This window comes from Apostichopus japonicus, chromosome 11 (genome assembly GCF_037975245.1).
Source record: "Apostichopus japonicus isolate 1M-3 chromosome 11, ASM3797524v1, whole genome shotgun sequence".
NCBI lineage: Eukaryota > Metazoa > Echinodermata > Holothuroidea > Aspidochirotida > Stichopodidae > Apostichopus > Apostichopus japonicus.
The window spans coordinates 25,148,140-25,163,114 of record NC_092571.1 but is presented as its reverse complement, the minus strand read 5'-3'; the positions used below and the strand labels follow the sequence as shown (position 1 = coordinate 25,163,114).

The window sequence follows — 14,975 nt, the reverse complement described above, 5'->3', positions numbered from 1 at the left end:
ACAATAGAAAGTGATAGATCCCCATAGCAACAATATAACATGATAGAAAAGTGATTGGTCCCCATAGCAACAATATAATATAATAGAAAGTGATTGGTCCCCAAAGCAGTCTACAGGGTAACTCTGTTCAATGAGTATTATAGTTCCTTAATAGCAGGCACGTAGCCAAGGGGGGGGGGCGAAGGGGGAGACCGCCACCCCTTGAGCATATTTTTTTTGTATGTTTTTATGATACTGTATCGCTAGTAATTCAAAATAGAAAATGCTTAGATGCATCATGCAACTTACAAGGCCTGGGAAGTGCCATTTCCAGCGATCTGGGAGGCATTTTCGGCCAAAATTGTCTTGTACGCTTCACGCCAACTCATGGTGGCGCTACGCTTAGAAAGTTTATAGAGCCATATATACGGCTCTGATAGTTTGCCTACAGGTTCGCCCCTCCCTTGGCAAATTCCTGGCTATGCACCTGCTTAATAGTTAGGAGGATATGTAGCACTGGCTAACTTTCAGTGGATTTTGCTATTTGCCAGGAGAAAAACAAAATGCACTAGCAATTTTGTGCCAGTAAACATTAAGAATTTAAGACATATATGGATTATTGGTTAACAGAACTTTGTCAGTCATAGCATCAGCATGATTTCCATACCTATTAAACATAAGTCCTGTATTTAACCGCTTATTATCAACAAAATATTAAATTCTGCTGAGCTCTCAAAAGCCTGTACAGTAACTGATGTGTATTGCAACTCAGGAAAATTTTTGAATTTTGAAGTACTGGCATTTCTTTAAGCAAGGGGCTAAAAATTCTAGGCCTACATGGCAGTGCGTAAAGGAATTTGGCAAAGAAGAAAAAGGTACTGATTAAAGAGCTATGACTTTAAAATATTGAAACTGGAAAGGAAGTATTGCTTTGTATTCTAAAAAGTATGTGAAAGATCTTAAGTTTGCAGCCAATAGACAAGTCAAAACTACAGTATGAAATGTTTCCCCGAAAGGAAATGAGGGCAGTATTGAATATTTTTAGCATGCATAGACTCTGGATGTGTGACCTGATTCATTCCCAGATGATATTGCAAAGGTTATACCTGTACTAGATTTGTCACAGGTCTCTACTCGTAATGCGCAAGGTTGGCATGTAATGTATGTTTTGAGTAGCCGAATGATAACTTTATTTCAGAATACATAAAAAATATGTCTTCTGTGGTGCAAGCATTTATTTTCGTTATAGATATATGTCCACTTTTGTGTTTATTTCAAGCCAACATACATTACCCCTATCAACATAATGGTAGTAACCAAAGCCTCATGCATATATACATGGTCTATTGTGTAAGGGGTTACTGCAATTTCTGTATCAAACACCAACATATTTTAACATTTAAAGACATGTTTAAGTACATAATATTATCAACATTTCTCAACACAAACCAAAGAGAATGCTGAAGTAGAAATTCTCATATTATGGGTTAACAAGAAAGTAAAAAATTTATAAAAAAGTATTAAATTGTTTGATAATACATGGCTGATAACCCTTTTAAGTGGATCATTCCCCAAACTAGAACAGCCTTTTTTTCCAAGAAAGTGACTAGATACTTAAGCCGGTTTATCTATCTTATATCCTGTTTAAGTAGATACTATGGCTTAATTGACAAGGAAGGATCTGCTTGAGAAAGTCGCTCGAAAACGAAATCCATAATCCAACAGGGAGAATTTGATCCGTCAATTTGACACAAGAGTCATGAAGAACAAACTTTTTAAGGTCGCCCCCATAATTCTCGCTGTCAGTCAGAATATGGTAACCAAGGAATCGGATATCGGCGGAAGAGGGGGAGCGATAAAGTCAAGAAGGGGAAGTGGTGTCGGGTTGACTCCTGAATACGGAGAAGAGAAGAAACACCGATAAGTACAGGTTAAATGTGTGGGTGGGTAATATCTAGCTGTGCTAGAGGATAATGCCTGCTGTCTGTCAAATACGTTGAGGATAGGTCTTGTAGAGACACTAGCATTTGTCATGATCCATTTATTTAAATGGTTTTTGTTTCTTTACATGTATATTTGATTTGAACTTAAATGGCAGAGGGCCTGATGTTTCATTTTCTAGCTGGCCCATCATTCTAACTCAGAGAGTTAAAAAAAAAAAGTATGTTTTTTTTATGCTAAGATCAATCAACCAATTAGAAGACATTTATATAGCGCCAAAATCAACAGAAATTGTTCAAAGGCGCTCGCTAATAACCCTGGTCATTGGTAGCCTGTCACACCTACACACCAAAGTGTGCACAATTCAATCAATCTCTCTTGGGGCACCACAGTGCACCACAGCCACGTGTCCCCTGGGGGACTTCCAATAGGGTGCAGCCACAAACCTGCGCATGCAACTATATTTACAAGTTACCTTGCAAGTCCCCATTTATACACCTGGGTGTAGAGAGGCAATGGAGATAAAGTGCCTGGCCCAAGGACACAACGCAATGATCTGGCCAGGGCTCGAACCTGTAATCCTTAGATCACAAGTCCAAGATGAAGATGTATAGGTCATAAATTGGCAAAATGAAATGATATCAGTACTTGTAAAATGAAATTGCTGCTGGCAGATAAAAGGACAAGAAGCATCATAGGGGAAACTACATCAACCATCGTCTTTAGTTTATATGACAGAGATCTTTGTGGAGAACAACACAGTTCAGAAAAATTGTAGCTTCGATTGAGATATAGAGAGCGTGATGGCCAATTTGCTAAGGCTTCGAACTTGTGATCCAAGGATTGCTGGTTCGATGGTTCGAGTGGTTAAATGGGTACCTTTGAGGTAACTTGTTATTGGGCGCAGTATATAACTGCTGCCGTCTGGAGGTATTGTCTCTGGGACAGGTTATCATTGACCAGGGGTAACATAAAGTCTGTAAAGCGCTTTGAGACCTATCGCTGGTATAAAGCGCTATATAAAAAGCAAATATTAATATTATTATATAGTCCTAGTCAAAATTTTGTGTCTGGGAGCTGTCATTTTGGTAAAATCGGTCATAGAGCCACTAGGATCTGAAATGTTTTACTTTCGCCTTGATTTTCTGTCATATTTTTGATGTAGAACGTTCACAAAGTTGACACCGATACTCGAGCCATCATTGGGTCATACTGTAAACAGCTTCAATATTTAGATTTAGCATTTGCTAAATCCATCTCCATTCCAGAAAAATAGTTTTTTTTTTAAATAAAAAATAAATCCTAGTGATATCTCCCTAAATGGAATAAGATTTTTGCTAGCTTTTTGGAGACATTTTCATGACAGTTACAGTACCTCTATTACCTAGAACAGTGATAATGGTTGTTTGGGGATTTTGCATTGTATTCAGTTGATTTTATTTCTTTTATTTTCTTTTTCTTTGGGGTGGGGAGGGGGGTGGGGATGGTTCTAAATTCTCAATAATAATAATGTTAATCATTTGCTAGACTTCCCATGTTCAATTTCAAATTGTGACGTTCAAAATCACAATTTTTTGAAAATGTCGGATTTTAGTTTCTGCACTATTTTAATTGGTTTAAATTAGTACAAAAATGTGTCTGGGCAACAAACTGATGACCAATTCAAGTTCAGCCAATCGTAGGCCATCGTTTGATCTTGTCTTGAATAATTGAGTGCCCATGCATGGTAATTTACTCTTTGTCATACAGCTGTATGAGCAATGGATAGTGTTAGATCACCAAGCACATGTTACTTAATAATAATAATAATATTCCACTTTTTATATAGCGCTTTATACCAGTGATAGGTCTCAAAGCACTTTACAGATGATATGTTATCCCTGGTCAATGATAACCTGTCCCAGAGACAATTCCTCCAGGCAGCTGCAGTTATATACTGCGCCCAATGACAAGTTACCTCACAGGTACCCATTTAACCCCTGGGTGGAGAGAGGCAATTGAGATGAAGCATCTTGCCCGAGGACACAACGTAGTAAACTAGACAGGAGTCTAACCAGCAATCCTTGGATCTTGACGCCTTAGCCAATCGTCTACCATGCTCTCTACTTTAATCACTGTTGAGCTGTTGAGGCCTTGTTGATATTCGTTGAGCTCGATTATGGTCAACATAAACACAATTGGTGCTTTGTGCAATCTTTCTAGTCTTTGTTGATTTATCCAAGTGCTGAGAGAAACAAAACTCCCATGTGTTAGATATATACTCTATTTCATACAAACCATATTATTTACATATAAAAAAAATTACCAATTCTCATTCTTCATTTCAGCTCCTACTGCGTTACTATCTCACGGGATAGCTAAAGGCAAGAAGTTGACTTCCCACCCTTCAGTCAAAGATGTGTTGGTACAGAGTGGTGAGTACATTTATTAGCACTAAAGCTACTTCTACCAAAACACCTAATATAATACTTACATATGGGTGTATGTGTGTATGTATGTATTTTAGATCCTCCTGCAAGCAGGAACTCGCGAAGAAGCCATCATTGGCTTATCAAAGCCCCAAGCTGACCGAAGTCAGTCTCTTAGATTCATATTTAACGTCCATGATTATGAATTGTCAATTGTCAACAACTCTGTAACTGGACGACATACATTAATCTTGGAGTGACTCAAACTCGGGACCTTATGATTGAAAGGCACCGGCGTTAACCACTGAGCTAACACCCCTACGATTAAACTACGTCTGTCTGCGAAAGGACCAGAATATTTTCCCTGGGCAGTGGACCGTGGTTTTTCGTTGCGGTGAGAGTTGGAGAGTAAGAACATTGAAAGTGCCCCTCCCGTCTTTTCATAGTCAGATGCAACGTTTTAGCACGCTTATAAACACGGCCAAGAATGCAATAGCATGGAACATAGCCCAAACGGTACCAAGTTCATGTACAGTAACTGTACCATTGACCCGGCAAACTTAACAGGTGATTACAAATCGGGTTGGAAAATACCTGGATGGGAGACAACAAAAAGCAATTTTAACCTGTGATAATTTGCTGTCCATCATTCATTCTCACTGAAGAAGGCTTCGACAAATGAATGCATACCATATCGTCCTAATCGGGATATATTCAGGAATCAGGTATCGGTGAGCCGCTTGATGTGTGTAACCAAGCATGCAATTAATGCACAGTTGTACAGGCCGCTATATTCTACCTATCTTTCTATCTGTCCATCATCTGTATTAAAGGACGCATGATATGCAAAGGTTTCTTCATTACAGATCTTGGCTATAATTAGACACAGGTTTCTTTTTGTTTTTTGTGTCTTTCTGTGTGTGCATTCAACCATTTTCAACCATTTTGTGTTTGGTTATCCACCTCTCTGGCCTCTCGCCATGTAGCCACATAGTCCGTTGAACGAGCACGCCGGGGGGATTTTGGAGTAAAGTTCCCCATCTTAAGAGGCCAATGGTTTGAGGAGTACTTTTACTTTTTCCTGAGGGTATATATGACAACTATGGGAAGCATTGCCTTTGCCTTATGGATGTCCTTGAATTATTAACTGACAGGCTCAAATCGGCAATTGAAACAATTATTTGCAGAAATCTCCTTGGCTTGGTTTGGTTTTCCCTCAAGAGTTGCAACTTTCCCCCCTCCCTTCCCTCACAAAATTCTTTGCGCATATCGCACATTAATTTGGGTGCATCGTCGATTGCATGACAAGGATGTTGGTATTTAGTGGTAAGTGTTTTCAAATTGTTAGATGAGAGTTTTGCTGTATCTATTATGCAAACAGTGTCCCTGGATTCATCAGGCCAAGTACGTAAAAGATGACTCTGGACAGCACTTTTACCTTTATATATGTCACGGTCTGAAGAAAAGGAAGAATATGAGCTCTACTTACTGTTTCTGTAACTACTACGTTTCCAAGATATTCATCTTTAAAATATGCAAAAGCTTTAAAGCTGATTTAATGATGAGGTCAGCTCCTCTGTACATGGCTAAATGTTGTTGTTAATCTATTGTTTCATAAATTAAATTTTTTAATAATTCAGCCAAATCATAGATGTTCTTTGACCTTCACATTAACAACAGATCACCATTAAATGACACTCAACATAATTTGTCCTTGATAAAATTTGAAACACATTTTGTCAACATGTCATTTGAGACCATAAAAATCTAATGTTTCCTCCCCCTTCCCCCCCCCCCCCTCCATTGACTTTTATGATTTACTTCGCTCCTCGCTTACCTGTCTCCTCACAACCATAGCACCTCATTCTACCGTGCCTATAAAGTCCTGGTAAAATAATGACACTGTGCGCCCTCTATGACCGGACCCCCCCTCGGTCACTCCTCACTACTCATACTACCATTTAGAGTGTCTTCACGTGAATTTCTTGTGGATATATTTCCCTTGGATTTCGTCTTGGTTTTCTTTAGCTATCGTTGGAAGTTTCTTTCCTCGGATTCTTAGGAGTATTGCAGTCCTTTCCAGCCCGATAAGTATCCTTTTTTGTTGAAAGGGAGGGTTTTGGGGACTGTTTTTATTCTTAGTGCGTTTCCGCCCTTAGGTTTTTTGCGGGGATAGCAGTTCCGCGAACTGTCTAGGTTTCCCGCCATTTTCCTTCCCCACGCTATAGGCGTGTCGTTGTATTTTCATGTTCATAGCATGTCTACATTGTATTTCTATTCGCTATTTCTTCTTCTATATTTCGCTCTCTCGTGTTCTTTTTCAGCTTGTGTTGATTTTGTTAGGCCACTTCGTAGCGTATTTCGTATTTTGCCGTTGCTAGGTTACGCTACGTACCTCTACGCACCGTTATTTACCTCCCGTTATCTCCCGTTCTCTTGTTAGTTTGCATTATTTCGTAAGCTTAAGCGTTAGTCTTTCCTTAATTCGAGCGTTTTAGTATGTCTCGTAACCAGCTGAAGTTTTTTTTTAACTACTCAATGTTTCGGCCAGGCAGAACCTGGGTCGAACACGATCTGTGTCCTAAGTGTAGAACCTACACCAGACGGGACCCATGCCTGGTCTGCATAATTTTTTCGCCAGCCCAGTGGCACTAGATAGACCAGTGGCTTACGAGTCTAAGAAGCAAGCTTTAGGGCAGGCTGGACTTGATTCCTTAGGCCATCGGTGCCCCAGAAAAAGATATAGGAGAGACAAGAGAGAGAGAGAGAGAGGAGGAGGGAGAGGGAGAGGGAGATTGCATGACAAGGATGTTGGTATTTAGTGGTAAGTGTTTTCAAATTGTTAGATGAGAGTTTTGCTGTATCTATTATGCAAACATTGACAAGGATGTTGGTATTTAGTGGTAAGTGTTTTCAAATTGTTAGATGAGAGTTTTGCTGTATCTATTATGCAAACAGTGTCCCTGGATTCATCAGGCCAAGTACGTAAAAGATGACTCTGGGCAGCACTTTTACCTTTATATATGTCACGGTCTGAAGAAAAGGAAGAATATGAGCTCTACTTACTGTTTCTGTAACTACTACGTTTCCAAGATATTCATCTTTAAAATATGCAAAAGCTTTAAAGCTGATTTAATGATGAGGTCAGCTCCTCTGTACATGGCTAAATGTTGTTGTTAATCTATTGTTTCATAAATTAAAATTTTTTAATAATTCAGCCAAATCATAGATGTTCTTTGACCTTCACATTAACAACAGATCACCATTAAATGACACTCAACATAATTTGTCCTTGATAAAATTTGAAACACATTTTGTCAACATGTCATTTGAGACCATAAAAATCTAATGTTTCCTCCCCCTTCCCCCCCCCCCCCCTCCATTGACTTTTATGTTACATCTGAGGAACTGTTAATGGTCCATAGTTATTAGACTGTATAGGTTTAAGTCATTTTAATTAATGAACCTCAGCTCTGTAAGGATCATTTCTCAAACATTGTTTTTTTTTCTGTGTGTGTCAAGTTCAACCATTTTGTGTTTTGTTATCCACCTCTCTAGCCTCTCGCCATGTAGCCACATAGTCCATTGAACGAGCATGCCCTGGGGATTTTGGAGTATCGTTCCCCCCCCCCATCTTAGCACTTGGCCAATGGTATAAGGAGTACTTTTACTGTTCCTAAGGGTATATAACAACTTTGGAAGCATTGCATCAAAAGTGTTATATAGACATGCAACCTTGACTGAAAACAGTGGCTTTTAACATCATCAACATTATATCAAAATTAATTTTGTGCTTAAAGTCATCTTTTAAAGTAATTTGTATCATAAAGAATGATGTGCTATGCAGCCTAGCTGCGAGATGCTGTAGCTTCTTCAGCATCCTACTTTTGTGACACAGTACCTAAAGTGACTCACTGACCAGAAGCTACTGCTTAAAAAAACCACAGATATTTTGTTTGGGGCCAATTTTAAGTAGTTGTGGTCTAATCTTGGAAGAATCTTTTACAAAATCTGAGAGGATCAATACTCTTGCCTGCTTTTCTTTACCCCTCTCTCTTGATCGACTTGTCGATGTCCGACCGTCGTCGTCGTAGGAGAAGATGGTAGAGGGCGAAGAGGCAGCAAGCAGTACTGTTAACGCTCTGTGAGCTAGATATATCAATGAGATGTGTAAATTCTCAGTCGCTGTAGTAGCAACATTGTTAAAACGATCAATCTGAGCTTCGTTTGAAAAACAAGGCCATCACACCTTAGTCATTGATGTTCCATCACAGTTGCCTGTGGGAAGGGGCCCTTTTATCAGAGGAAGTTAAAACGAGGTACCTCCTTTTGATCTGAAGGGTGAACTAGTTTCAGCATCATTCAATTTCTTCAATTGTGTGAGCATTGTATAACATTTCACAGTCTTTTGTTGTGTCTTTTTTTTTCTTTCTTTTTTGTACTCTGCATGTAGAATTGATTAATTTTTAACCATGGATTTCAGACTTTGCTTTAAAATGGTCCCTGAAGCAATTAGAGGGGTACCTTAGGTATAGTTTAAAGTGAATCAAACAAAATTCAAAATTGGAAGAGTGTAGTGCGGCGGTTGTTTATTTGCTTCCAACAATCATTTCCAGAAGGAAGCAATGGCAGGGAGGAGAGTTTGCTAGATGGAGTGGAGAGCCTACCACTTTACTATATTTAGTTACAGTGCACATAAAAGCAAACTACCGGCTAAGGTCAGAGGTCACAGTAGGCCTTATATTATTAAACTAGAACTGTGCAGAAAGAACTCTTTAATTTACTTCGTTCCCCCCTTACCTGTCTCCCCACAACATCCCCGAAAAACATGTGTAGACACTTTGGGTGGTAGAATGAGAAGGAGGTTACTGACCGGACATGACCGGTCACTGAGGGTGCACAGTGTTAAAAGAATTCCAGGGCATACTAGACACGGTAGAATGCGGTGCGAAGGTTGTGGGGAGACAGGTAAGCGGGTCACTCGTAAATATATAAACCAGTAAGTTTTATCATTACTGTTGTAGTTTTACAAGGTTAAAGTTAAGCTGGTCTCATAGTTCCCTTCTGTCATTCCACCTGAACTTCAGTAGATAGTTTGTAAGTGAGACTAAATAGAAGCCATTCTTTCATTTCCGGTTTTAAAAATTTGACAGAATCTCTCTCTCTCGCAATCGTGAGATCACTAAGAAGCTTGTGATCTCACCTGCACATATGCAGGCTGATATTTATGAGAGACAAACAAGAAATACTTCTAGATTTGTCAGTTTTGATGATGTTGACTTTCAGCATCCCTCTTCCTAGACAGTCTGGTCATTCCACCTGCTCATGTGTCATGCGATGTTGTTGGTGAAATCGACTATAAACGAGAAAAATAACCGTTTCAAAATGCCCAACTAAAGAACAGCATTCTTCTTCCTTTTCTTACTGTTACGATATTTGGTTTGTGCTAAGTGTTTTGCCTTGCACTGAATACCCAAATCAACAACAGATATGTGCAGTTGGAATCTCCACGTATCTTTAACATATTTATAAAGTAATGGTAGAACCATTCAATATGTGCGTGTGTGGCAAGGTCAGTACAAAGCGTGTAAATTATTCGAATCTTCTTTACAAGGTCTATCCATTTACTCAGCCATCTTGAAAAGACTAACCTCAGTACGTGGTCCAGTGATACAACACAGACAAAAGTATATTGACACATGTCATTCTCTTTGTACAGAGCCTCTGAATCAGGTTGGGGTATGGGGGGGGGGCCATAAACACTGTGGCATCACAGGCATAGGCGTAGGAGGCGGGGTGGCTGCAGCCCCCCAACCCAAAAATTTTGTGAAAATTGGGGCAATATGCTGAGAATTTTTCGGGCACCTACTGAAAAAAGAATAATTTGCAATGTGTTTTTCAATGGTTACACTTATATTATTATGATCATTATTATTGTAACGACTTCCCCAATAATTATTACTAATGTGGAAGGGTGATAAAACGAAAAATGATTGATGTTATTGGCATGTGATGTAATAACTGATGAATGCCTATATGATATGCACATTAACATGTTGAACGCACGCGGAGGGCGCGAACAATTTTGGTTGTATTTTTCGGGCAAGTCTTTACAGCCCCCCCAAATCAAATGAGGCGCCTACGCCTATGATCACAGGTGACATTTCGACACCTCTCGGCAGCCGTAGGACTCCTGGTTTACCTGTCCTCAAACCCCTGTCGACGTCCCTGTCACGTGACAAATTACATATATCTGATTTCAAAGATGTTCAACATGCTCAGAATGAGGATATGTATTTTATAGTGGAGAGCTTGACTTTGACTCTGATCGTTTCTTGATCTATCCAATTGTAACCAAACCTACCGAAACAAGAGTACTGCGCAAAAATGATGGCGATTTGCTCCGTATATAATGCCGGTATGTGTCATGTCCGTGTGATTTCCAACCAATATTTGATGCCTAATTAACGATTACGTGGGAGACATGACAGCTTCTATCATTCTACTTTTGTCCTTCTTAATTTTTGATTTTTTTTTTTTTTTTTTTTCATCGATAGGAAATTACACCTACTCCGAAGATAGAGTGGTGGTGGATGGAAAACTCATTACGAGTCGTGGTCCAGGGACTGCCTTTGAATTTGCACTGGCACTGGTAGAGGTTATGAAGGGTAAAGACACAGCCAACAAGATTGTTCCACCGATGCTATTAAAGTTGTAAAGTAAGTACTTTCATATCCCTTGCTCCCCCTACCCCCCCCCACACCCCCTACCCCACATATAAACTGTAGTAAATGTCATTGGTATTGAAAAAGGTCTTTGTTTACCTCTTGTGTTATGGGTTCTGAATTAATCCTTGAATTCAGAGTACATTGGACAGTCACCTCTAGAGAGGTAAATGTTCCAATAACATCATTTGTCATGGACCGTCATCATAATTACAAGATTATAAGAAGTGGAAAGACAAGCCATAACAGAAGGGAGTGTATCACGACAACAGACCACCTGCTGTGATTCGATTCCTTTAGTAGAACCGAGGGCGGATGCCCTAAGAGCAGAACAAAATATGACAGACATACTTAATTCAAAGGTTTCTTAGTCAAGTCGGTGCTAATAAAAAGTTGGTGAAAACTTGATAAATAGTCATCTAGAATGGCAAGAATTAACAACAAGATTAGGGACGATGAGATTTCAGATGAAACTAGCAGGGTAGTTCTTACAGAGTGGTAGAATCTGACGGAAGTGGACGATGAACCAGAAGTGGGTTAGTTAGGGCACAGTGCCAAAACTGTAACCAATTGTGTAAGTTAAATTGGAATGCATATATGTTGTGTTCAGACAGGCAAGTATGGTGGCTCATCTGGACAAGTTTAATGTTTTCCATGGCCACAGCAACAAACACAGGTTGTTATCTATTCCATGGAGTAAAGAAGGGCAGCTTTGACGGACAGCATTCTTATATCTCCTTCAAAGTCTTCAAAAATGATTCCATTTTGAAGACAGCCCTCCTGGACTGAGACAACATCATACTACCTTGGCATGTTTTAGCATTGTTGTATGCAAGGTTTCCAAAAATAAACTTTGCAGAAGTGTGAACATTTGTAATATCATAACAAACAAGGTACAGCACTTTCTTAATGTAGGAATATTTGTCCAACCTAGTTAACAGCCATTCTTGCATCCAGGCCATTCTTCAATCTCACTATAGTTGCAACAAATCTGCAATTTACAAGCAGAACGATGATTAGAACGGATGTGAGAGTCTAGTGTACATTCAAGCAGTGAAGTACTCACTTTTACAATGACATCACTAATGGCCTGGGAGAGGAGTTATGATTGAAATTCAACCAGTGTCAAATTATCAGATCATATTTCTGTATCACATCAAATAAACTTGACCTATTTTTGCTGATTAGCTGGTATCCTCTGGGGAAAATTCTTTCTATGATATGAATGAAATCCAGTTGAATAAGTGTACATGACTATATCAGTTAAGTATCTCCTCTGATTATAGAGCATCATTACATACCTAGATTGTGCTTAGCCTACGACAGGACAACTCCGATCGAGTTACCATAGCAACTCGTCAGTCCCTCGAAATTCAGGCTATTGACTGGGTTTTGCCAATTGCCAGTAGGAATGAAAAAAATGGGTCTTTTTCTGCTGGTATGGACACATGTTGCTTTGTGTATTATTAATTCAAGGAAAATGTGGCTGGGAATTTGGCTTTAGCAAACTTTTTTGTGCACTTGTATTTACTTAGGATTCTTTAGGAATTGGCTAGATTTGTAAAATTCTACTAGGCCAGCTTCCAGTTGTCAATTGATTTGCAAATCATAACGATTGTTTATCCGTGATTCTAGAACATTTGCTACTTCTTAGAGCATTTTGTAACCTGTAAATAAAGGTGCCATATGATGTGGTCATACGTATTTACATACCTATATGCTATGTGTCTGCCTTTGTGGACTACCTCCTCAGATCAGAGGATAATCTAAGCAAATACTTTTCCAGCAAAATCAAAATTTACGACAAAAAATTGAGTCTTTGCTGTTCCTGGGAATAGTAGAATCATGTACTGTAAAAGGAGAGGAATTTAAGGGCCCTTAAAAATATGCTAAATGGACCCTGTCTGTTCCTATGAAAGAAAAATTGTTTGTATAAAAACTTTCCAATTCCTCATCAAAGTCATCATCTTGATCTTTGTTGTTTATTTCTCCTTCCTTGTTAATATGCACAAGCAGAAAATGGGATTGCTCTCCTCCTCCTCCTCCTCCTCCTCCTCCTCCTCCTCCTCCTCCTCCTCCTCCTCCTCCTCCTCCTCCTCCTCCTCCTCCTCCTCCTCCTCCTCCTCCTCCTCCTCCTCCTCCTCCTCCTCCTCCTCCTCCTCCTCCTCCTCCTCCTCCTCCTCCTCCTCCTCCTCCTCCTCCTCCTCCTCCTCCTCCTCCTCCTCCCCCCCCTCCTCCTCCTCCCCCTCCCCCTCCCCTCCCCCTCCTCCTCCCCCTCCTCCCCCTCCTCCTGCTCCTCCTACCCCTCCTCCACCTACCCCTCCTTCACCTTCCCCTCCTCCACCTTCCCCTCCTTCACCTCCTTCCTCTCCTCCACCTTCCCCTCCTCCACCTACCCCTCTTCCACCTCCTCCCCTCCTGCCCACACCTCCTCCTCCCCTTCTCCCCTCTTCCTCTTACTCCCCTCCTCCTTCCCCCTCCTCCTCCCCTCCTCTTGCAACTCTTCCTCCTACCCTTAAAAATATTGCATCTTCCCTTAATTTGAAGGCATTACCGAGATATTTCATAATCGTTCCAATTACAGTCCATTCTCCAATATGGCCTTCATCAAGAAAATAATTGTTTCATAAGCTAATTGGATACCTGACCTCATTAATGTCCTTGTGTTGCTATGGTGATTACAATAGACTTGTAATGATTCTTTTTTGTTTGTTTGTCTGTATATTGTATAAGTTCATTTTATTTTTTTATTTTAAGGGCTTATAAAATGTTTCCTTTAGAAGGCTTTGTATTGGTTTTCAAGTGGTCATCACTAAATGAATTACTCTCAGACTGTCACCAGAGATAACAACAATGTCTATGGCAAATTTGGCAATTTGTTGGTTTATAACGTCTGGTTCATCAATTTCATTAACAACAGATGGATAGTAAATAAAGTAGTACAATGGTTAATAGTCTGTCTCTGTGTATGTGTGTTAGACGATTACAGTGTTCTTCCAACAGCAGTACAAAAGAAATCAAGGGTATTGTTTCCAAAAAAGGAAACACTCTTTAATAAAAGGGATGTGTTGGAAGTGAGAAAATGTAATAAAGATCAAAACTCTAGTGGGTTTGAAAAGCAGCACATAACTTGTAGAGATGTGCTTGGTGCTTCAGACTGATTCCGGCCACCTCAATCAAAAATTGACCACCAATGAGGATGGAAAAGCGAACCCCACCCCCTTCCCCCTTCCCCCCATCAAAACTCTCTTATCAGAAACCAGGTCAGAGCGACTGGGAAAGCCTTACCTCATAGCTTATGTAAATGGAGTAGCAGTATAGGGGAGAATAGGTGGGCTTGCCTCAGACAGGGTTAGCCTTACCTCATAGCTAATGTAAATGGAGGAGCAGTATAGGGGAGAATAGGTGGGATTGCCTCAGACAGGGTTAGCCTTACCTCATAGCTAATGTAAATGGAGGAGCAGTATAGGGGAGAATAGGTGGGGTTGCCTCAGACAGGGTTAGCCTTACCTCATAGCTAATGTAAATGGAGTAGCAGTATAGGGGAGAATAGGTGGGCTTGCCTCAGACAGGGTTAGCCTTACCTCATAGCTAATGTAAATGGAGTAGCAGTATAGGGGAGAATAGGTGGGCTTGCCTCAGACAGGGTTAGCCTTACCTCATAACTTATGTAAATGGAGTAGCAGTATAGAGGAGAATAGGTGGGTGTGCTTCAGTGTGCTTATGGTAAACACCTGGAATATCCACACTCCTAGTCATTAAAACATGTGTCCTAGATTATCCAGATTTGATATCCAATTTGTCATTCATTATTGTGTAATACTGGAGCTGTAATATCACTGATCATTGTTTTTCCTTTTTGGTTGGGGGGGGTGTCGGGGTCAGGAATGGTGAAATTGTTTTCCATTTCATATATGGTGGC

General features: G+C 40.1%; 1 protein-coding gene across 1 annotated transcript in view; it reads left to right on the top strand.

Moving 5' to 3' along the window:
• The window catches only part of LOC139975951 (Parkinson disease protein 7-like), an 87,942-nt gene that overhangs the window by 16,352 nt on the left and 56,615 nt on the right, over positions 1-14,975 (top strand). The window contains exons 5-6 of the mRNA XM_071984258.1: positions 4,248-4,334; positions 10,886-11,047. Coding sequence (XP_071840359.1) covers positions 4,248-4,334; positions 10,886-11,046 — 248 coding nt within the window. The 3' untranslated portion in view covers position 11,047. The remainder of the gene's footprint in view (positions 1-4,247; positions 4,335-10,885; positions 11,048-14,975) is intronic.